General features: G+C 43.9%; 1 protein-coding gene across 1 annotated transcript in view; it reads right to left on the bottom strand.

Moving 5' to 3' along the window:
* The window catches only part of PDIA5 (protein disulfide isomerase family A member 5), a 102,967-nt gene that overhangs the window by 63,231 nt on the left and 14,244 nt on the right, over window positions 1-25,492 (bottom strand). The window contains exons 3-7 of the mRNA XM_082312218.1: window positions 24,504-24,591; window positions 10,440-10,523; window positions 9,620-9,665; window positions 3,480-3,572; window positions 2,118-2,178 (exon numbers count right to left, since the gene is read on the bottom strand). Of these exons, the coding sequence (XP_082168344.1) occupies window positions 2,118-2,178; window positions 3,480-3,572; window positions 9,620-9,665; window positions 10,440-10,523; window positions 24,504-24,591 (372 nt within the window). The remainder of the gene's footprint in view (window positions 1-2,117; window positions 2,179-3,479; window positions 3,573-9,619; window positions 9,666-10,439; window positions 10,524-24,503; window positions 24,592-25,492) is intronic.

Genomic DNA, 25,492 nt, shown 5'->3' with positions numbered 1-25,492 from the left:
ACTTTATAATATAGGTCTGAAAGTACAGCGAATGGTCTCCAAATGACAGGTAATATCTTCTAAAGAAAGCATGCCTTTGCTCTGAGTCATTTTACCCAGACCAAGCATTCCTGAAATATTAAAGAAACTACATTTAAGTTTGCAGTCGCTTTCATCTCCCTCTGCGCTGGTACGTAATGAAAGAGCCCATTTCCTATGAATCTGCCACAATGAATCTAAAGCCCCTGCTTCCAACAAAGCAGAGAAATAATGCAGCTGTCTTCCCCATAGCTTCCCAGACAAAGCCTCTGATGTCCTCTCGTGCCAAAGACCTCCCTGACTCACCCCTTACAAGTAAACAAAAGCAGAATTTCCTTTAGTGACCAGCCTTGATTTGCTGCTAGAGTTATGAAAGGTAACACCTGTATGTAACCAGTAACTTCAACTGCCCAAAGCCACTATTTCAATGCAACTGCTGGATGTATTCTGTCTCCAGTAACAGGAGTAAGAAAAGAAAAATTGGACAAGAACCAAGTCAGAAGGTCTCATGTGTTAAATAAAAGATGAGGGAGTTAAGAATTGCAAAATCAGAGGGGAAAAAAAGAAAACTTACAAGTAGGCTTCCTTCACAGCAGTTTAGAAAGCAGCAAAAGTATTACAGCACTGAAGACTAGCAGGTGTTTTGCCACTTCAAAAGAAGAGAAACTGGAAGGAGGAGAGTTTCTGGGGGAACGGTTCAAAGAGAACGAAGGGTTAGATAAGGCACATTTCAGGAAGAGACTCGGTTGTGGAAAACAATTATTCATGATACAGGTAAACTGTGAAAGCACTCTGCAGCTGAACTCTCCCCGAAGGGGCGATTTACAGGCAGAGCAGGCGTATCATCTCCCGCTGATGCTAAGGCAGCAGCGCTGACTGGGAGCAACCATGTGCCATGCCAGGCCACGCAGGACCATCCTGCTGTAGAGTCTGACGGCATGGAGCTGCAACTAATGTAAAGGAAAAAACATTCTCTCAGTGATGCATCAAACTAAGTCTTGGGCAATTCTGGCCATCTTGGCAGTACTCAGATGAGACCAGAAAGGTAGAATGGCATTTCAGGCAGTAATTAAAAGAGAAAATACACTGAGAAACACCAGATAGTGCTGCCATGGGATGCAGTTTTAAAGAGAATCAGCCAGCAAATTGCTAGTGGTGCCTAACATCAATTTCCCTATCAGGTCAGCGCTGGAAGGCTTTTCTAGCTTAGGTCACACGTTCATTCCTTTCTCATGGCTCCCCTGCTTTCCAGCTGAGCAACAACTCCAGTGCAACACTATCCTGTTGGCAAGAGCTGGAAAGCTTCTCACATACCAGTCACCAGGAAACACAAAAAAGCAGTTGTAAATCTGCAAAATTAAGGAACAAGCAGCCAATGCAATGACAAGATAGCAGCAATACAAGGTCAAGGTCACAAAAGAAATGCAATGACTCCAATGTGCTCTTCTCTTTCCTTCCTGCCCCCCCACCGCCATGAAATCCCACTTGCATTCAAGTTACTCCTGCCAATGTGGGTAGGAACACCCAGGGTACCTCCCGGATGGAGCAGGAAAGATATTCCTGCTCCCAACCACTGCACTGTTCCCTCTGCCTGCAGTTAGGGAGAACAAATACATTGGGTTTTTTCCGACTCCACAGTCTCCTCCGGAGATGATCTGCTTGTGTGGAACCAGCTTGTCTTATGCTAACTGCGAAAGTAAAAAGCATGTGCAATACCCATTTGCACTTACAGCTCCGTACAGGCCAGAGGGCTAGGCACTCTCAGACAGATTGTATTAACACTTATGCACTCAGCATACAGTGTGTCTGTCTTGTACAACACAAATCTAGAAATGACAATGGGTAAAGAAATTACAGAAAGCAGCTGCTTAAAAGAAAAATGAGCAACAGTCATCATCACAAGAGAAAGAGGCAAGACTAGGATATAAGCGATGGACAACTAGGGGAAAACTGAGAACAGGCAGAACAACACAAGCAGTTGAATGATAAAGATGGGACAAGATGGTGTTAATGAAGCACAGGTGTGGCTTCTACTCAGATTTGGACATCTCTCAGTGGAGAAGGGAGAAAGAGGAGAGAGGACGTGCTGGGTTACTTACATGGGGCATAGAACATCATCAGAACGGGTTTGTCTTCCTTCTTCAGAAGCCTTCTCAATTCCTAGTGAGTGAACCAAAGAAAATAAAAACAGACCTATATCCCAGGACACTTCTTATTATTTGTGTTACAACTTTAAAAAGTTAATATATGTATTCATAAAATATACGCTCATTTATCTGAGGGAAGAGGGGTCACCTTTTCTAACAGACAAGACTTGAGTTTCTTCTCCTCGCTTAATTTTAACTTGAAAGAAGATGGCAAAAATTATTACAGATTTGAATATCTGCTAAATATCCTAGACCAGTATCTTCACTGTTGAGATGTGGAAGTTGCATGGATTGGTTTATTCTCACTGCAGAATCTCTGATTGGAAACTTTTTCTTCCCTGACCCATCCAAAAAGCCATACTCTAATTCAAAAAGTCAGACTCACTAATAAACAAGTTCGGTTTCCACACTATGAAACCTTGTTGGAGCTATGAGAAGCCATGAGAATACATTTTTCAGTACCAGCATGACAGAGAAGCCAGATGAAGTTTTCAAATTGAATACAACCCTTGGAAGGTTTGTAATAGAGCACAGAGAGTGAACATTAAAAATTAATCTTCCTACAAAAACTGAATGTCAAAATAACTGTTTCTAATATGAAAAATGAAAGCCAGAAAATTGAAAAGGCCCTTTACGAAATCCCAGCTAGAGTCCAATCAATTAAAGTTTTAAAAATCTATAGACTAGAAAACTAATACAAAAGACCAAGCTGATTATATTAGAGAGAAAATAATGGGTAGCTCTGTGGTGGCACTGGCTTTTTAAGGTAGTTTCATCATATTTGCTGCTTTCCCACTTAACACTGAGAGGACAGTTACTGTACAAGGTTAAATCACTCAAGATCTGGATCCTGTTCCTTCCTGCTCCAGACTTCCTGAGATGACCTCAGGCACATGAGGGAACCCAAGGTTTAACGACAACCTGCAGCTCTAAGAGCAGTGTTTTACCTCCTACTTGCATCCTGCATGACTGCATCTTGCCAGCTGCTACACTTTCCCAAGACAAACAGGTCTCTTCTGCCACACCATCCACAATGTTCTGATACTTGCTGTGTAGCTGGCAGACTAATATCATGACCACATGTAGGGGAGACGAAGGCAGGAAGCAGGAGACTTTACTCTATAGTTATCACAATCCACAAACTTTGTCAAGTCACTCAAAACAGTTTGGGTGCTTTAAACTTCCCTTCCAAAGAAAGGAAACAATGGTGCTTCATTAAGAGTTAACAGAAACATACACACTCCCTTTATCTCATGTATTTATAAAACATCAACATCAAACAACATTTATAGAACACCTATCCAGCTAATGTACCTTTTCACTGTCAACATGCACAACATCTTTGGCTTCGGGATCCTCCTCCCACAGTGGAGCACCTTCTGGATCCTTGAGAAAGGCCACCATGGACTGTAATAAACAGGGGAAAAAAGCTTTTAAAGCAAAACGAATGGAAACCATGATACATCCAACCTCAAATCCATGCTGTCATGCAAACCTCATGCAATTAGTGCCTTTGCTTTTCTGCTTATATACTCATCTGCTCTAATACAGATGAACACAAATCTCCCATTGCAGAACCAAGTGATACACTGGTGTGTACCTTCTTCATAACTGATACCCCAACTTACCAGTTCCCATTTCCACTATAAAACTGGGGAAAATGGTGTGGAAGTAGACTAGCATACAGGCAGGAGCTTCAAGGATTCCTCAGAGAGCTGTTTCAATGGTACTAGATCTGCAATACTTCCACAGCTACTCCCTGGCTTAGCAGGAAAGATTTCTCTTTATGTAGAGGTCAGGTTCCCATGCCCTTCACCATATCTGAGTAACCTTTGAATCCAATAGGACTAGTTGGCGGGCACACTGACACTTGCTGTGAGCAAAAGCAATGAACTCCACACTTAAAGATCAAACTCCTTATTGGGTCAAAGAAAGAATAATGCGCCAGTAGTTCCCTCTATGACCCATCTAGCTAGAAATTGCACTCAATGGCTCTTTAAGTAGGAGAGTAAGAAACAAACGTGACGAGAGAACTGGGAAATAAGATACTCTATGATTCTGCAGCTCCCATATTCAATGAGCTGAGTACACGTGTGCATACTTTGTAAGTGCTTTACCTGACTGACATGCAACAAACAACCCGTTTCAGCAGACCACAGATATTCTCTTTATCATAAAGAAATACTCTCTGCTGGTTCCGATTTCAGCCTGAGGGAAAACTTCAGTCCTCCAAAGTCAATGAGATGCTCTCCGTGGTTTCCAGCAGAGTCACATTGCCCCCCATTTCCAGCTGTACATTAATCACAGTTATCCTCAGATGTCTGTGCTCTAGGAAACATACTTGATTTTCTGTATTCATTCACCACTCAGATTGACCCCATTTCTTTCTCTGTGGCATGGCTTGTAGGTACGTGTCCACTCTCAGGCAGGATCGCTGCCACACCAGTAACACAGTGAGGTCCCTGAGGAGCTTCCTTCGTTGTAAGAGTGAGTGGATGATGCCACAACAACACTAAGTGAACTTACTTGCAGTTGGAGCAAAGAAAAGCTTCATTAAAGCTTTTTTCAGCCCATGGGATATTTGGCCAAAGTAGCTTACAACTGAAGAGCAGAACTAACTATATATTAACACACACCATGAACATCCATCTAAAAGCCCAGGTTTGTACTCCACCTTCTCAAGAGCAGGTTAGCAGCACTCCTGGTGACACATGCTGCTGAAACAGTCTCAGACACTTTTGCTGCCTCTCTGCCTTTGACAGGGCTGCTCTGGTACAACATCCCAACAGCTTATCAACAGGTAGTGGAGTTCAGCTCATTTTCCTGCATCTCAGTTGGTACTGCAAGGCCTGGGAGGATTCAGAGCTTACGGCAGGATCCATTTATTGCATTTATGTTTCTGTCTACTTGCACACCTAATATTTAAGAGATTTGTCTTATCGCAAGAGGCAGCCTATATTAGTCACTAGACAGCAAGCAAAGCACTTAATGTACACAGTAAGAAGACCTAAGGGGCGAGGTAGTAGTGTTGGGACCACAAACAGTTCAAGGAGAAGAAATTTGTTTTGATATGGCATTAGCAGAGAAAGGAGCTAGCTAGGAAAAAAAAAAAAAAAACAAAAACCAAACATAATTTATAATGGAGTTACAGTTGCAAAAAGCTCTAAAACTAGAGGCATTAACATCCCAAATGATGCCCTAAGAAGACTTAATAATATATGGGAAAAGGAGAGAAGAGGACAAAACAGGGGAGATGTTCTACATTTAGGAAAACTACATCAAGTTCTGCTCACTCTCGGTCTGCACAGACCTCAACTGTACACTGGAGGGGAAGAGAGAGGGGTCAACATTTTCAACGGCTAATGAGTGCGACTGACTCTGCTAGTTTCAAGAATTCCTGCGTGCCAAGTTCAGTCATGTAAAAACAGATGTGGTTAGAGGATGGGGGATTAGAGAGATTTAATTCATCTAGACTCTCCTTCTCAGCAAAGACAGAAAAAATTAGATGCGTAATGTCTTCTGGCAGGAGCAGGCAGTACGTTGCCCTGCACTCATTACTCCACGCAGTGAAGAGAACTTCTTGTGTGCCTGTAAATAGGACAGAACCCCCCCAAACAAACCACAGCACTTTCTAATCACAGAAATGCAGTGGTCCCTAGGCTGCTGCATTAGAGACCAGAGCAAGGTCCAGGCCACAGCAACCCCCACATTGAAGAATCAGCTACATTCCTGTCCTGTCCTGACGTGGTCAGGAACCGCTTTGATGCCACGGCACCGACAGAGCCACGCTGGGCTGTAACCCACTGCCTGAACCCCTGCGACAGCTTTGAACCTTAAACATCGATTCAGCAGAATACAGGGCATGGCTTGATCCAGCCTATGCTCCTAAAAGCAAGCAAGTTTTATCAGCACGATAGCTGGCTATCATATATGGACATAGGTTTTAACCTGGGGGGGGGAAGTGGAGAAAGATAGATACAGATATACACAGAAACACATCCCTGTACTTTCCACTCCTTTGAAGTATAATGCAGTAGGGATGCTAATAAAAAGACTTCTCTTGATTTCACACACACACATCTCTTACAACAGCAAACTTGAAAAGGATTCAGAGTTTAGAGCAGGACCAATTTATTGGGTTAGTCTATTCCCTCTGCTGAGCAGATTTGTACTTTAACGAGTTTTCTCCATTTCAGAAGGAGAATAAAAATCTCCCTGTATTTTATCCTCCAGAAAAGGCTTCATCATGTAATAAACACAGCCTGGATATCGGCCTTATGGCACTATTGAGGATTAGGACATGGTGTGGCTAAAGCAATGTATTAACAGACATACCAGTTAAGATTACAGACTGATCTAAGCTTAGGTCTCCAACAGCAGCTGACTACAGATACTCAGGGAAAAACATACTAGTACCATTCTTATATAGCATAATTGGTATATGCTCTCAATTTCTGGCAACAACTAATTAAGTTTATGTACTCTGCACCAGCTGTTGTATTTGGACCTCTGTCCTTGCTAACTATCAATGGATCTATCCTTTATGACTATCTAAAACTGTTTTCAAGACTTTTAAATTCTTGGCTTTCACAACATGTAGCTATGAGTTCCACAACTTTTTTTTTAAACGTTGCAGTTATTTGTTTCAAATCAGCCTCTCCAAAATGCCACTGTTTGCACCCAAGTTTGGAGAAAAAACAGGTATTAATTTCCTTATTCGAGCTACTCACACTTATACAAATATCTGTCATAATCTCCTCCAGTTGTCCTTTATTCCAACCCCATGAATCTTCACATAAATATTCAAGCCATCTGTGCCTCTGCTCATCCTCACTGCCCTTCTGCAGTACTTCCACACCTTTCACTTGATGGGGCAACCAGAATCACATACAAGACACAAGATGAAGGAACCCAATGGATTCAGATGGTACAGTAACGCTTCTTCTTCCATTCTCTGTTCCTTTGACTTTTAAATACTGTTAAGCACAGGACCAGTATTTTCAAGCCAACTGCTGTTCTGACTGGTAATTCAAATCGCATTACAACAGCCTGCATTACTCCAGCATAGTTGGAGCTGTGTCCTTTCCTTCCCTCTCATGCTTATTATCTTGCAAGTTCCTACTTTCATACTGACGAGCCACTTTGGATTGTGAGAACCTAAACCCCTCTGCAAGGAGTTGGAAATATTTTTTTTAGACTTGCTCCTAATAATTTTGCATTGCTGAACTTTGTTATCTTGCAGTTCACCTCCCTTTATCAGATACCCCAGCTCAGATCCTAACACAGGTCTCAGCAGCAGGAGGTTCTGACTGCTAACTAACTTCCCCCCACTGTGAACAAAGAGCTACCCTTTATTCCTCATTTTTCTAACAGTAAACCCACAAGGGCATCTCTGCTAATTACATAAGGATTTAGTTACTTTAAGAAATTAAAATCTTTTCTTAAAAACCAAAGTACAGTATCAGCTGGATCAGCCACATCTATGAAATTGCCGATTACTTCAGAAGAATCTTTTTACAGTTCTTCAGAGCTGTGTCCATCATACTCCAAAATGTCATACATACATTAATATGTCTACTGGATGCCTGGAAAGAAGAGCCGAGTTTTACTGCCACAAGCTTGCTGAATGATGTGAAACAAATCCTTTAATCTCCCTGTTCTTCAGTGTGTCCACCTGTCCATAAAATGGGTATGATACTCTACGTAATTGTGTTGCTCTGCTGCTCGTTGTTTGTAATGTACTGGGAGATTCCTGACAAACATAGCTGTGAGAGAAAACAGAAGAAAACAGGGAGAAGTGGTATAGAGGGAGAAATACAGAAAATATTCAGGCAGCTGTGAGCAGCAGAACAAGTAAACACTCAGCTGAGTTACTTGATCACTGCCCAGCTCTGATGCACTGTCCAACCTGTAAATCATTAGCAGCTGGTTTCACAAGGGCAGTTAAATTAAGAAAGACTAGAGCTCCTGGAGGGAGGGAGCTTCAAAACCTCTCTTCCACCCGCCCTGGAATCGCACAGCCCTGTCCACAGGATGCTGCCTCCTTCTCCCCAGCAGGCAGGGCAAGAGGGAAGGGGGAAATGCTCATCACAAAACAGCAACTGAAGGAATAAAGGGTATGGTTCCTGTTGTGCTATGATTGCCTCTCAGCCCAGCACTCCCTGGGGCTCTGCAGGTGCTTTCCAGTTGATCCGATCTGTAAGGAAGAGTCATAGCACTAATCCCTGGATGCAGCACTTTATGGAGGGCAGGAAAGACATTTCACGCAGTGTTCAAGCCACTCAAATTTAGGCAACTAACACGTCTCCCTCACCCCACCACTCACCAAGAGGGAAAAAAATTCACCAGGTGCATTTCCTCACTAAGTACAGAAGCAGCCTTCCCAGCGCCAGGCAAGATGTCTACTGCAGGAGATGGGAAGATACACAGCCCTACTCTCCCCACCTCAGGTGACTCCTGCGCGACGACCCCAAGTGCAGGCGGAATGGATGACTCCAGCCAGGGCACACTTCCAAGACAGTCCTCCCATCAGCTACCCCACAACAACTCTGGCTGTAAAAGGAAGGTCTAGAGCGAGCGTGCGTAGGAACGGCCACTCTGACAGGCTCGGGTTCGTGCAGCATCTCACACAGGCTTTCCTCCATCCCAGGCCAAACCCCTGAACAAGCCAGACAGGGGAAGTGAATGTAATGCCGTCAGCCTGGGGTGGTGTCATCAAGCCTCCACAAGACCAATGATGGTGCAGAGCCCGGTTTGCTGGAGGAGGAAGAGAAATGGGAACTGGGCATCAGAGATGGACAGAAATCATTTCTAGAAGCCGAGTCATCACAGGGCTGCTTACTGCGCTTTTAGTCCACCGTTTCCACAGTCATCAAGATCTACACATTCATTTCACGCCTTCTTCCTTCCATTGCCCTCACAGAACATTGCTTTCTGTTGCTTTGTGTCAAGGTTTGCGGGAGAAAAAGGAAGGTCATTTTATCCCTGCTGCACTCAGGGCACATCCATAGAACTGCGGCTCCATAATCCGATAAAAGATAAGGCCACTCAGCTCTCTCTAAAGTTTATAAACACACAACCTAAAAACCTCAGGGAACTCCTTATCAAAATGCAGTATCAGCTAATACTTTTAGTTATACTGCCATTAATAGCACCTTATAATCAAAACAAGAAAATCCCTACTCGTTACCAGCCTGCAAGTTAATTCACAATTTACATTACAGTTCAACATGGGTTCAATCTTTTTAACAACACAAAATTTTCCTGGAGCTGTGGCTGGAAGACACATACGCACACAAGAACCTTTAGGTCATTCTGACAGCTGTTTATGAAGATTAACCCCCTCCCTTTCATGCCTTAAGCATGAAAAAGTACCAACACCTGTTTTTAATCCACAGATGTTTCCCCCATATCTAGCAAAACCAAAAGAAAAATAATCAAATATTTAAATTTACCTTCAATGTCACCGCTCTGTTATATTCAGTATGAAATGCACCGTCCCTGTTGAACAAGGAGTGGGGAATAGTGTTAACTTACAGTAACGCTGTTGGAAATTGTACAGCTGTTCTCCCTCACTTCTCACTAAGCAGAATAATATTATCCTGCTGAAGCCACAGAACTAAGTAGAATTTACAGTACAGTAATTTAAGGGGGAAAAAGAGAGAAAGGAAAAAGGGAGGGTGCAAAACAGAGTGTAAAGCAAACAGGTTTCTAGTAAATAATTTCCTCCCTGACACTTTAACAAGAATATTTACTAAGGCATGATCTTTGGAGATGGAGCTGCAGCTGCTTGGTGTCTCTTACACTTAACAGCACTCCCACTCCTATTATTTCCAGGAAGAAAATCTATTGCTGTCTCACTACACTTGCCTTTCTCCATTTACTTTACGAAGTACTATCTCAAGTCAGAAAAGCAAGCACAGAGAGGTGAAGCGACTTGTTCAAGGCACATGCCAGTGGGCACATACAGAGAAAGTAAAGAGAGCTCAAATCTCAGGCATCAGCCCTGTGCACTGGGTAGTTTTAGTCCATTGGGCATCTCTCCCAGGCCCTGCTTGTGCTTTTAGCATATTCTGTTCAACAGCAGAATAAATTTATCTCAAGTTCTGTCACAACACATGCTTGCAAACTGAAGAAACAGCAATCAATTTCATATGTCAAAGGATGAAAACTAAGAAGTCTTCATGCTGCAGCAGTATGGAGCTGCAAGGAGAACAAATGGTCCTAACAGGGTCATCAACAATTAGGAACTACAAATCCCAGCCCAGCACTCACTTATAATGGAGTAATTCCACTCCTTTCTCCTTTGAATTAGGATCTACTTTCATCTTCTTGCATAATTTTCGGCTTTCAGTATCACTGCAAAAAACACATATTGGAAGAAAAATGGTTACAAGAAAGGAAATCAAATGCATTCAGTTCTGAAAACTCATTGCTGTGCTTCCTCATCAGCAATTATTTGCAAGTAACAGTAATTTGGAAGCTGTTCAGCTAAGTTTGCGGGACAAGCACTGTGGAAAGCTGCATTAGCCAATTTAATTTCTCTGTTTGCTTGGTCAGGACACAGTGAACTGTGTTAAAACCACATTCCAAAGCCAGGACCTAACCAGTAGAAAAGCAGCCCATTCTAGCATGTCCGAGTACCTCAGTAGACCTTCTATCCATAGGATTAACATAAAATTTAGGAAGCCAAGTTTTCAAGAAGACCATGCTACTGTTAGGGTGGTGGTCAAAGAGCACTGTTTGTGGAAAGATTCAAAGAGAAAGAGCAGGTCAGCTTTTATATCTGGCAGAAGATAACTCAAAATCAAAAAGAAACATCTTCATGGTATCTCCAAGTCCAGATCACAAGTGGCTAGCCTTAAAAAGGTCCTGCAGAAAACAAAAACCAATTCAAATTTTGGAGCCCCAAGCCCAGCAACCCCCTTCACTTTAGGTATGAGGGATGTGTCCTGGAGCCACACCTGACAAGTGGAGGTAAAGACTACCTGCCACAGCTCCTGAAGAAGGAGGCACATAACAGCAAGCAGACCTGCTGTAGGTGGTTTTCAAACTGAACAAGAGTGAATCACTTCCAGCACCAGATTAGGTTGAGTTGAAGAAGAGAGAAGGGTCATGAGAGAAAACTGCATATACATTTGCTTAGGTGGGCAGGTAAAGGGTCTTCATGGCCTAACTGCTCTCTAAACAATGTAGAAGTGAAGCTATCAGGATACTTCAAGCTGAAGCAAATATGAAGTCAGTCAAAGACCTGGGGAGATGAGTGAAACAGTATAACTACAAAGAAAAGAGGATGATTCACGTTAACAAGACTATTCTTCGCATTGACAAACAGCAAGATTAAAAAGCTTGGAAACTTGTTCCCAGCAGAGGACAACACGTACCCTTTACACAGATAAATCAATTTAGAAAATGAAAACACTGAAAACCCATCAAGTTTAAACTGATTAGAGACACCGAGATGCAAGGGTTGCAAGAGCCCCACCAAATTAAGTGCTGCTGCCAGCACTGGTGCTAATTCTCCCACCGTTCTCCAGCTGCCTTTCTGCAAACGGGAGGAACAACAAACAGTAAATTCGCAGCGTGCTGCAGATGAGAGCGCACCTTTGTGGAAATTTCTCAAATGCTTATTGTAGATGCAAATGAGGAGGGGGGTGCTATGGACGCACGCATCAAAATCACATTATGCTGAAGACAGAAAAGAGCATTTTAAGGAACTAACAAAGCATGCAACTACCTCACCAGGAAGGAGCACCTGTAATCCCAATTGTATAGAAGCATGTTTATCTTAAGAGTCTTACTGAACTCACGTCAGTTCTGCATTTTCAGATCATAGCCAAAGCTGGTCACTGTAAACCATAAATGCTTTCTTTGCTTCTCCTTCTCCAGGAGACTGGAGATTTGAGCCTGAGAAGACAGTTGTTTTCCTGCTGTCTGTTGCATCTTTGTTTTCCCCAGACTGCAGTGGAAGGTGGAGCTAAAACAGGTCACCTGTTCATTGAATAACATGAACATCTCTCCTTGTAACAAAACTAGATTATGAAACAAATAGCCTGGATTTGGAGTTTTGCCAGAAAGCTGATTTGCCACATAGAGTTTGTACATAAAGTTTGCTGCAATATCAAACCCAGCTGCCAGAAACACCATGTCTTCTCTCACCTGCAGCCCTCCAATGGCCCCATGGGCTGAACCAAAGCAACTTGAAGGTCAGGGAATCTCAGGTGGCAGCACCAGTTTCAGATCATCCTCCCATCTTACCCCAGACAGACCTAGAGGCATGGAGAAGCCCTTGCGGCCCTGCTGGAGCTGACTGCCAGTTAACTGAAGTCAGCCTGCACCACAGTCAACATTTGTAAACGCTCTTCTGGACACTCCCAAATGTTTCCAGGATACAGGTATAGTTGTGGCCATCTCAGCCTTGCCAAGACAAATGTTAGGTGGTTGACGTGAACAAGTGTAATGCTGAAACCTACCTCCAGCAACAGGGTCTGTCAAACACCGAGATGTGCATACAACTGTTCTGGCATCAGTAGAGGACCAAAACGGGTATCAAGACAATTCTGCTGCCAGTTCTGCCACCAATTTGGGGCAACTTCAAACCACGTGGGGAAAAAATAATTTTTCCTTATGTGTCATTTAGAAATCTGGACACTCACCTTAGAAGAGTGCTGCAAAGTTCATAATTGAAAAAGGCTACAAAACATTACTACTGAGATGTACCTGTGAGCAAGCAGCTAGCAACTCCTACCACTCCAACTCCTACCAATTCATTTTCTGTTTGCATGAGTTTCTATTAAGAAAAAGATAAGAACAGCTGTTTCACCAGAAGGAAACAGGATCTAAGCTTGCCCTGCTTTCAGGATTGCTCCATTCGTAGAGATTCACGTAGCTGCTTGAATGCACATCCATTATCAGACGAAAGAAAGCAGCAGTTTGCTCCAGTATGTCTCTTACCATTTAGTGGGCAGATTCTCTGCACCGCTGCATAGGGAGTTTAGTCTGTTTATGCAAGCTATCTGCACTGATGCAAGGGATGGAAGAGGAACAAATTCCCAGAATAGGAAGTGTCTAAATATGTATCAGTAATTTTTTCATGCATGAGTGCAGATTTTTTGCACATGCCAGACCCACCAACTCAGATGCTATATTAATGATTCTTTGGAAAAAGCGTTAAAGGAGACGTACAGAAATGGCAGAGATAGACCTGTTCTGCTTTTCCTTCTGCTTTCACTTACAGCCAGACAAAAATAACGTGCAAAGAGCAACCTGCTCTGATATCACTTGGTAATGACCATTATCCTTAATAAGAGTAAATATCAACACAGATGCAGTCTCTGCTCTGAGATTTGTCTCTTGGATCTCAGCCAACAGCCTCTCTCTGAAGATGAGCTCCTCAACTCTCACATGGGAGAGGGTAATTAGGACTCCAGTTCTTACAATTTAATTATACCACTTGAAGAGGCAGTGTAAGAGTCTTATAAAGACTAGAAGAAGAAAAAAGGAAAAAAAAAAAAGAAAAAAAAGGAAAAAAAAAACCAACAAAACCCCAAAACCTAAAAAGCCAGAAACCACTCCCAAAATCAGCACTCTACCACCCAGGCCAAGACACTCCAGACAAGGCACCAGGCTCAGGAAATACTGGTTTGAGGATGAGGTCAGTAATGTGCCCCCAGCAGCCATCCTTGCCTGCCTCGTGTCATTTCTGTCCAGAGCAATTCGAACCCTCGCAGGTCCCTGCTGTGCTACTGCTGAAGGAACCCCTGCTTTGCCTGCGGGCAGTCCTACAAATCACCCAGCTTCAGCTCCGTGGAAAAATCATCCAAAACATCAACCTATTTGCAATACCACAAAGGACCTAACCAGCAGCTGTCTATGTGGTAATAAGGTCAAACTTTAAGTGGCACGATGGCACGGCTTCCTTCCACTCCCACAGGCATGTTCCCCATGTTCCCCCTTCCCATCAAATCAAACCGCGGCTCCAAAACGCTCCTTCGGTGGAGAAGCAAAGATATATGGCAGCTTGTTAAAAAGAACGATAAAATGAAAGATCAAGTTGACCTAACTAAGCAAGAAGCCTAAGTAACAACAAAGACAGCATGCATCGCAGGAATACTTCACCCCTTTCCGTTCACATCCCCGTCTCCTCTACTGGGAAACATTTCTGTCATTTGGGGTTATGATGGAGCTGGCAGGAAGCCTGACTGGAGCGCTCCCTGTAAACCTCTGGGGTCCCTTGTCAGTGCTGGCGTGCATGAATAACCACTTTGCACAGGCAGCCAGCTGTTACCGGTGCAGGAGGAGGACAAGGGGCTTGAGAAGGAGATCTGACCTCCTTTGACTCACCACCAGTGAAGCCAGCACCTGAAGGGGACGTGCCACGGGCGCTCCTCAGGAGCGGCACAGGATGCTCTGTCTGTGCAGGGCTGCCCACAGGCCTGGGAGCTCCTGGTCATAAGGATGGAGAAGCAGTGAGAGATACCGATGGCAGTCCCCCAATGGCAGGAGTAACCCAGAGAAAGGTTTTTGCAGCAGTGTGTCAAGGTCATTTTAAGAGAGAAAGAACAGAGGACAAAGCTAGACAGGAAGAACACAAAACAAGATCCACGAGTTCGGCTGCAGTAAGTCCACACTGGTTTCTAAAAAAACAAAACAAGCCCAAGCTGGATGGATCCCAAGTAATAAACAGTGCACAGAGGTGGCAGCGCAAAACACCCTCCTTGGGGTGCATTCCAATATTGTCCTGGCAGGTCCTGAAGGCAGCAGGGTAAAACCGGACATCCTCAGCACCATCCTCTCTCACGAGCACAAATAAGATCTTCTGCAACTCGCTAATTATTTCCCTTATCATGTAATGCTGCCCATTGGCTTCTTATCAAGAAGGCAAAACAACCCTACAACCACATCAGCCTCTGGGGAGGAAGGATCTGGAATGACTGTCAAATCCCCTCTTAGGAAATGACAAAAGTGCCATGCAAAGAAACTTCACGTCTCCAGTTGCCAACATAATAGCAGCGTGTGCTTGTGCTGTGTGGCCATGCCACTGCGATGCCATGGTGCTGGCATCTACTAACACTTTGCAATGCAGACTGGACCCAGCCTTCTTTTTCATCCATACCTACAGTGTTTCCAGGCACAAGAGAAGTAATTGATAAAAACACTGATAGCACCAATTTAAGTAACCAGGTCAGTAAACCTGCCTGCACAAAACCTCTCTCACTCCTCTATCAGCATATCCTGTAACTCCACGTGAACCACAGACCCCACAACCTGTAAACAGATTTTCTCTCTTCTATCTATACATCTCTCCATCTGAAACAGGGCGCAACAATCCACATAAACCATACTTCAGCAGTCCCTTATATCACAGTTGTGCCTGCTGACCCCAACGCAATGGAGGCTCTGTTGTATCAGTGGCTGTACAGACAAACACTGTCACTGTCCCAACAGCTGGAAGAGACAAGGCTGAGCAGGTAAGGAGGAGGAACAGGCTCCGAGAGCAGGGCAATATGGCGGCGTAGAAACAGGGCTGCCTACAAAGCAAGCCCCCCAGCACTAGAAAAAGCTTTGGAAGGTACCAGTCAAAGCTGTCATCTTGTTACCAGCACGCTCTCTCATTATTGTCTCTGTTGTTTAATTGCTTTCATTCTTTTATGTTATGGTGAAAACCATCGTACAGAGAACAACTCCAGTCATAACTTCAGGGAAGTGCAACTGCAATTTCAGACCAGCCCTCAGAAGCGTTTCCCAGCCCAACGCGCAGCCTCTGCAATGCCCTCTGGCTACCTTCCACAGAATACCCTCTCCAGACAACAGACTGATGAACATCCTGAGAAAGCATGGAGTTGAGATCCTGCCAAACAACTAATTGAGCTTGTGACCCAAAAAAGCAGCAAAAGGGGTGTCAATGCCAGAAATTTCCTCAAGCCACCTAAAAATAAAAACCACATTTGCACTCGCAAACCTAATCCGAAAGAGGAAGTCATTAACAGTCAGTTGTAGTTAGATGTGCTCCTACGAGGTTTCAAAATCAAAAATGGAATTCATCAGCCATTGTTGGGGACAATATGGGATTTTGACTACGCTCCTTGCAGTCATCAATCCCGCCCTCCAACAAGGACTGTGTGATCCATTTACACTACAGCAGCTCGTGTACTTTGCTGACCAAACAAAAACAGAGGGACCCCTGCAAAACTCTCCTCCTCTCAGACTGCGGGCATTGCCTCCCTATCGTCCTCACTCCTCCCTCCCAGCCTGGGGCGGCAGCTGCCACAACTACTGCTGCTGACGGTATGTCACATTTGTAAGGCTCCTCATGTTCTGTAACGATCCCAGACCTTTCTGTATCACTCTCTTGAGACAGATCTGAAATCAGAGCAGAAAAAAAAAATTAAAAAAAAAAAAAAATCACTTCTCAAACCATCAGCCTAGCTTGCAAGAGCACTTCTCCAAAGAGCTGTACTAAGCAGCCGCTGGATGGTAACGGCTTACGTCTACTCGAACAGAAAGCCCATACACAGCTCTCCATGCAGCCAGGCACTTTGATAGTACGCTCCTGAGTGGGGGGTTTAAGAACCTGCACACACCAAAATAGGAACAGGACCCAGGAGAGACGGATGCAGAAATAATCAGCGTAGGAAGCATAAAACACAAGATTTGTCTTTGAAAGCAAAGCAACAGTTTGCCACCGTTTTAGGTTCCTGATGGAAATTATCTTACAAAAGAAGTAACAATAGCAACAGGTTTCCATAGCACAGAACAAATGAGCTGCTCAAACAATGCGGCAGATGAAAAGCTTGAATCTTTTAAGGGATGGGGGAGCATGAAAACCAAAACCAGAAAACGTGCTGCTGGAAAGAATTAAAGATTAGGATTAACAGACTGACAGGACAGAGTCTCATCTGAATTTAGGGCCTGATTTTCCCCCTTAGAATACAGCAAAAAGCCTCCCTGTGACCCACGAGGCAATCACAGGCTTCGGCTCCAAATCCTCCCCTGGAACGTGCCAGGAATGCAAACAGAATAATCCATGCGCTGCAGAGACCCAGCACCACTCGGCACCCAATACAAACGACTCCCTGTGCCCATTAGTCAATTAGAGAGGCCAGGAATCTATAGGAATGAGATTAAAAAGAAGTATTTTCTGAAAATTAAAACCCGTGAGATTAATTCTCACTGCAAGCAAGAGTGAGCCAAAGAGCAGAAAGAAACCCAAGACAAAAAGGTAACAGGCATCGTCAAGCAAAAACAATTAAGGGAAAAAAATTATAAGCTCCAGCCCTGCAGAAAGTCAAGACGTTATAATGAATGGTACTTTCCATGGAAATGTAAATTAGTAAGAGGCACTTGGCAGCCCACATACCTGCACAGCAATAGGGTGAACACATTCACAGGAGCCACCAAAGGCTTTGCAGGAACTTCTAGAAACGCCGAACACTCAAACTCTCTTTGCAAAGCAGCAGCTTTCCTCATCAGACTCATCCAGACCTCCTCTAACTCACACAACCTGGTACAGGGGAACCCTGTCCTAACCTGGGACGCAAGACGATTACCACTTTGTCTTTGAGTTCACACCAAGATCCCTGCAAAGGCAGGTTTTGAATATATCACCCACAGGCACACTGACGCTGCAGCACATTGTACTGCTCCCTTGGCGCCTGTTTTATGACCTTTAGCTGCACTATAGGCCTGGAGAGGATGCTAGAGGATGTTTTAAATGAAGTACTGAATGCAGGAAAACGAAGGTAACTTGACATTAAATCTTAGTTCACTTACTCTTCATTTTAGTCTGAAAAGCAGCAACGTTGAAGATTCACAGTTAATGAGCAATTCTAGGCAAAACTCATGGAATACACACAGTTAGGATGAAACTGAGACATGAGCCCAGGCTCGTACACCCAAGCACTACAGTGGAGTTTACTTAAACGCTCTGCATTTTTTAATTAATGCAATACACCAGACTAAATGTTAGGAACTGAAAGCTTACTTAAAAAAGGAAGTTTTTCAGACTTGCATAGCACTTGCTGCATGGTCACTCTGTCCTGGTTTCAGCTGCGATAGAGTTAAAAAACATTCCTATTTATTACAGGAAATTAAAAGGGCTTTAACGTGAATTAGCATTAACCGTGCAGACAGGTAATGATAGAGACAGGAGGAAGGCATTGAAAATCTATGCTGCAAATGCAGTTTGCCCATATAAATTGCATCCACACAAGGACCATGTTGTCAGTGTAACTACTCTTGCAAAGTGTTCCTGATGGACACCTGGTTTACCTCCCCCGGACCAGCTGCAAACGGAGCCCCGGCTGCCTCCCCCAGGCTGGCACCTAACGTTACCTGCCATCCACTCCTGAGCTGCTGCTGCCCTTCGCCCTCACAGCAACTGTAGAAAAAGCCAGAAATCCCAGAGACTGCAAATCTACTTGGATGGAAGGAGCCACATCAGTGCAAGAGCAGCGCTCCTTTCTTCTTCCTTTTTTCTCTCTCCATTAGATCTGGTCATTTTTATTTGCAATTTCAAAGCTTTTCATCAGCTTTAAAATTCAACTACAAGGAAGGAAGATGAGTAGACTTATTCTCTTAAATAAATCCTACTTCCGATGAGCTTTATAGGAATGAAGGTAAAAATTAAAGAGCAAAATGACACTTAAAGCCACCTGTACCAGCAGTCTTATTTCTGAAATTCCTCCCTGCTATTTCAAGGCATTAAACAAATTTATTTATGACTGTGTGTATGGGTAAAGCCCTTCTGTATCAAAGCATTAGGAAATTAGAAATTTGGGAAGGAAGATTTCATTTAGAAGGCAGATAAACACAGAAATTGGGGGAAATCCCAGAAAAGACAACTACTCATTAGATTTGGCTCTCTGCTGAACCAGCACATGTTCAGATGCATAGCCTTGGAAGGGCTGCTTTACCAGCCAAATTATGGTCTTAACCTTTATGCTAACAATTGCAACAATAACAAGTAATTATTGGGGATGGGGACTACAAGAATGACGCACAGGGCACACAAAAGGGACTACAAGAATGACACACAAAAGCAGAAAAAGTGGGATTAAAACCAACCAAAAATTAGTCAGACATTTTAACCAGATGGCATTTCCTCTTCCTAGCAGTCTGATGTGCTAAAGCCAAGCACACATGCTATGACAGCAGATGGAAATCACACAGCTTTGTTTATGTTTGGGACCTACAGTAAAGGGAACCATGCAAGTCTGAGGAGGGAATAATTACCCAGAGCCAAAGAAATGGGTGCTTTTTTGAAAATAATAGTCCACAATTGGGCAGGAGTTATAGTCAATTAAAAAAAATAAAAAAATCGAGACGAGTCAGTAACAAGAAAACCCAGGAGTGTTCACTAAATCGCATTCAGGATGGAAAGAGCTAGTTTCAACCTCTTTTGCCTCCTCCTCAAAACCACACCTGACCACAATGCATTTTATAACCGGCCAAGCACATTTTCTTCTCTTCAACAAAGCCATCTTACTTTCTTTCCTCTTCCACTTCACCCAAACTAGTTATACTCTTCCAAGTAACATTAGTCCTTGGCCAGCCTGTGATCTATCACAAAACCTACTCAAGAAGGCTAGAGGATAACTTTATATTGATAACTCTTCAAAACCAGACCTCAGGGTATCACAAACCGGGACTGGAGCTTTGTCTGCTTTAAAGACAAGCAACAAAAATTTCATCTTTCGCTCAAGCAGTAATTTCATCTTATTGTGTTCCCAGGCACATCACTTTGTACCCTTTACTTGCCACCGTAAGGATTTGCCAAGAGTTTCTACGAGGGACTGTGGGACGCAGAGGCCCCGCAGCACGCACGCAGCCTGTCCGTCCACCTCTGCCGCACACAAGCCCCGCGGCACCCCAGCCTGCTGTCACAGTTAGCGGCACCCGAACTCTGAGATCGCACAAAAGGACAAGACGCTTTTTTTTGAAGACATCTTAAGCTTTCAACTCCCTATGAAGCCCTTCCATTTTCAAAATTTCTATCAGTCTCCTACTAAAAATAATTCAATAATAGTCCTCTGCTTGCTTACATGCCCATCCCAATAGCATCCGAACGCATTAAGTGAAGAGCATTCATTTGTGCTGCTGTAGCATTTTTGCTTTCAAAGTTCTCCAGTCCCTTGATAAACATCGAGTAATGAATCAGGCAATATTTACCCAGCTGCCTAGAAAACAGATACACCTTTTCTAATAGCACAAAGTAACAAGAAATTAATCATTCACAGAGCCAGAACAGAAGCTGGGACTCTCAGCTCCTATTAACACGGTGTCTCCCCAAACACGAGTCTCAAAATACTTGCTCATAAGATGACTGATCCATCTCTCTAGGACACTGAAGATTTACCAACCTGTAACATTGTGCTCTATCCCTGCTACCAGTTAGCCTCAACTCAGAAATGAAGCATCAGATATTACAGGGAGGAAAGAAATAAATAAAAGGTAGCAGAGAGCAATCTGTTCAAACTGACAGCAACAAAAAGTAGCCATCACACAGAAGACTCTCTTTTACCAGGCACTATTAATTCAATATTCTGCCATCTCCCATACCGCTGTTCATTCAACATCAAACGCCTCAGCAAGGACGTCCTAATTAAAACATGGAAAGGCTAGAATAAAACATATTTTTGTCACATCGTTTGTGGGTCTTTAATTCACAATTGAAATAGCTTCAACGTTTAGTTGTGTACAGAGCCACATCTGCTATCTCAGCACACAGGAGCACACAGTGACCACTTCAACGCTGCAAGCAATTCTCATGCTGCCCCTTCATCTCTAGCAGGAGGCGTCTATCTGCCTGCACAAACTGATTGAAATCGCCGGTGAACGAGGACCTTATCTGCAGTACCACACGCAGAGGCGTCCCTGGGCGTGCTGCGCTCAGCGTGGCCCTGCTCCAGCGTGGCACTTCACGCCAGCGAGCCTCCCCGCGCAGGGAAGGCAGGTGCTTGGCGCTTCCCAGCCTCACCTCTCCTAAGCCCAGGCACTCTGGGGACCTCTGCTATCCTGTTGCAAAGTGACAAGCTAAGTGGTAACCTCTTCTACTCCACAGTAACAGTCTCAGCAAGAAATCAAGTAGTTCCCCACATTATGCTGAAAAATTAACCTCCTTGGTCCCCCTGAGACCACTCAACCCAGAACAGAAAGCTCAAGTCTCATACCACAGACCTAACAAAAGCTGAGGCCAAGGAGCGCGGTTCCCATGTAAACCGGCAATTCAGGCAGCCCGCCTGCAGCCACAAACCTGCACGCTCCCCTCCGCTATATGAAATATAGAACGTACTGCCGAGACTTAGCAACCCATAATGTTTTCCATCAGTGGAGCAGTACGTTCTTGCTTTCTCCTGAAAATGAGAGGAAGAAGGGGAATGACAAGAAACAAAAAAACCCACCACCAATAAAGAAAAAGAAAAGAAAAAGGCTGCCGTCATCGCCACAGGGAAGCAAAGACACAAACCACAACTCTGCATGTACATCAGCCTTGCCAATGCTTGGATCCAAAGGCAAAGTCGTCCGCTACAGCGGGATGTGAAGAGCAAAGCCAAAATTCCCTGCTAAATATTGCTGCCAAACAAGCCATTTCTTGTCAATATTTGTAAAACAAATTGAGCCTGTGCTGTAAATATTCCTGCATCTGTGTGCTGTTTGTTTCGGCATGAAGACTTGCAAATAAGCTTCATAGCATACTCGCAGTGGGAGAATAGCTTGAGCAACTCTGGCAGGACTCAGCTGTTCAGGCCCTACAACTGGCCCTTTGTGACCGGTGACAGACAGCACTACTGCAGCCTCTCTCATATTATCACTGCAATGAGCTGGGCAGCAGTTTGCAGCCACCTGTATACACAGCAAAAAAAAAAAAAAAGAAACTAAGCAAAGGAAAAAAAAATCTTTCAAGAAAAAAAAATATTTAAATGTTACCTGAACACTATGAGATTGATTTCAGAATGCTTTAAATGTTTAACAAGCAAATCAACCACAAAACTTGGTTCAGGCTCAAACCATTTGGGTTTTTGCATGCATCAAGACCTCCTTTGCCACAAGCCAGTCTTCCAGTTCACCTTGCCCCATAAGAAAAGTTCACAAATTCTGTTATGACATCCCTCTGCAGGAGGGAGTGATAGAAGAGACATCTCTGACAAATACCCAGCCACAGTTGGACAGATGATCTATTTTTTCCAGGTTCTCCCCAAACGAGTGATCTGAAAGGAAGCACTGCTCAACACTTGCAGAGAGAATCACAGCTATTGCCGTGTTACAGCACCCTGTCCAGTGCCTGTCACTTGGCAAGCGGCAATCTGATTGTGATATTACTGGCATCAAAGCAAATTTTGGGAACCTACAAATCTATTCCCAGGTCTCCCAACCTCTTACAGCATGACCTTCACCAGGCTCCTTCACTCTCTGGGAATAACTCACCATTCATTACGAATACGAAGGTTAAGTATTTCCCCACCACGGTCAGAGGAAAGGCACTCCAAGTACCAAGCTTCCCATAAAATGTATTAAAGCACTACCTGGAGAAGGCTTTAAAATATATTTCTGGCAAGTAACTTGCATAACAAAGTTTTGGTTAGATAACATTTGGAAAGGGAGAGCATATTCGGGTTTGATGAATTGAAGTTTATTTTACAGCAAAACCAAACAACACATTTCCCTCCCCATCACCATCACTTACAAACTCAGGAGCAGAGACTCATCGTTGAACTAAGTGCCAAAACTTCCCTGGATTTCAAATTGAAGTCCTAAACACTGAATCTTTCCTTCCCTAACCCAGAACTAAAATAAATCCTGGAAGTGGTTATTGCTTAGTTGTATTATAGCAGCATTTTGAAGGGTCAGATGAACAGCCTCATCATTCCAGCAGTTGTACACACATGCCACGTGCACACACACACACACACACACACACACACACGGTAAGCAGTAAGTCCCCCAACACAGAGGTAGCCTAAAACAAAAGGGAAACAGAAGACAAAAAGGTAATGACCGCTCCAGAGTCACAAACAGGGCTGATGAGAAACTAAAGCCAAGAAGCTGGCCAGTATCCTATTTGCTAGCCATCATTACTGACAACCAAAAATTGTTTATCAGTGCTTTTGTTGGAAAAGGAGACCACGCAATCTTCTCCTCATCAGGGTCAATACAATTTATTTGTTGGCTTTTCAGCAGGCGGAAAGCGGTGCAGGCTTCACTGACCTCTGAGGAGCAGCCCTGCTTTCTGCCAGCAGATGACTTGGAACACTGTCCCCATCAGTTGGGCAGAGTTGAAAGTGTCTGTGCATTTGGACGAGCACAGCAGAATGCAAACAGAAGGCAGAAGCAGAGGACTCCACGGGAGAGATACCTGCCTGGCAGCAGGGGGAGAGCAAGACAGGCTAACCCACAACAAAAGCATGTTAACTTTGATTTACCAATGACTTATCCTGGGTCACTGCTTGATGGATGGAGGTTGGTTTCAAAAGTATAATTTTAAGGGAGCCACATGATTTTCAGAGCTGACTTAGATTTCTGCACAGTGTACCATTTGTTCATACCATGGCAATCCACCCAAACATACAGGTAGGCAGCAAGCTGTTCCTCTGCAGCGCAAGAAGGGGAATTTGCCACCTGCAGGCAAAGCTCACAAAGCTGCAGAGGCAGAGAGGCACTACAATACACCAGCTAAAACCACAGGCAATGTGTTATTGAGCAGAACCACAGCGGAGGTTTTCACATCTGCAAACCAGAAAGTACACACCTGTTCATTCCTCCTCACACAAGCAACCACTTACAAAAACAAGTTCCCCTGCCTTCACATTAAAAATTGCCATGAACCTACACGAGCACAGAGGAAGTTCTTTAAAAGAAAGGACATTTTATTGAGAAACACAAATGGGTGGACTCTTCAAAACCAAGCAAACCACCCTACTGCTCATGCAACATTTGCTGTCGGAGCAGAACTGCCCTGCCCTCCAGCTGAGACACAGCATGTGGGATTCCTCCTCCCCCGGCTTGTGGGAAAGCCAAAGCACATGCTACGTGCCCCCCATGAAAGGCGATGCTATCTGGGGTCTCCAGCTTCAGGCTGAAAAACACGCTGTCAGAGAAAAGTGACCACAGCCATAAGGAAAAACATTATTCCCCACCACTGGTCCGAAGGAAGAGAGGATGGTAAGATGTAGGCTCCCTATAGCTATGAAGAAACTGCACGGAATGATGTGGGTTCGGTTACAGGCAAAAAGTTTCAGAGCCATCAAAAAAGCTCAGTCAGCAATAAAAGCCAAAAGGGGAGGGGGGGGGGAAGAAAAAAAAAAAAAAAAGAAAAAAGGAGAAAAACAGTGTGACACATACCCACAGTCTATCCAGCCTATAGTACCTCGTCCTTTCACCTCCTGGGCCACGCTGGACAGTAACCTGAGTGAGCTTTCCGCAGCAGCAGCTGGAAAACAAAATAAAATAATAATAAAAATAAATCAATAACTCCACATAGAAAAACACAATGGTGCATTCCTTTGTTCTGAAGCACTGGAAGAACATTTTGTCTAATTTGAAAAAACCAGTATGAGAGGGATCAGTAAAATCTTCTGTAAACTAGAAGGAATGCTGGCTGCAGCTGAAGTTGGGTGGCTCCTTCCCTCCACCCCCCTCAACAACACACTGAAATTCATACCTCCAGGCACGCTCCCTGACCTACAGTCATGGAGCTGTACTGTGTCCTCTCCTGCAAACTGGCTTCCATCCCAACACTGCCTTTTTCCTGTGGCTGGGCATTAACCAGTTTGTACTACTGCCTGCTAATTAGCGGAACTTCATTTAGGACCTTCATCAGCTGCACGGGCAAGTCATTCAGCATCCCTGCCTACCTGCATTCTATCCCTGTCACACACAGAAAATAATACACTGTTATTCTCATAATAACCCTGGGAGATACCCGAACCAACACCCGTGAGGAGCTCAAAACTATTAGCAGAAAGCACCCAGCAAAGGTCCTTCCAAGAACTGGCTGTAATATAAATACCCAACTGAGATTTTTATAATGCCATGCCACATGTGTAGATTTTGCAAAACACTTCCATTCCAAAACAGTCTTATAAATGGTATTAAAAATAAACACAGAAGAAAAATGGGACAAGAGCTGGGGAGGGAAAAATACAGAGGTTCAAACAAGTATCAATTCCCCAAAAAATCTAACAGAAACCGTTTCCTGTCTCAATAAACAGAAAATAGAAACCCAGAGCCTCTTCCAGATCTGTTTAAACTGCTGCTGCTCCACGACTACTTCAACTAATTGAATACAAGAACGGCTATATTGGGTCAGACCAAACGCCTCTATAGACCAA

Source organism: Platalea leucorodia (assembly GCF_965183815.1).
Source record: "Platalea leucorodia genome assembly, chromosome: 5".
Taxonomy (NCBI): Eukaryota; Metazoa; Chordata; class Aves; order Pelecaniformes; family Threskiornithidae; genus Platalea; species Platalea leucorodia.
Note: the sequence above shows the minus strand (reverse complement) of the source record. Positions and strands in the feature narration are given on the sequence as shown.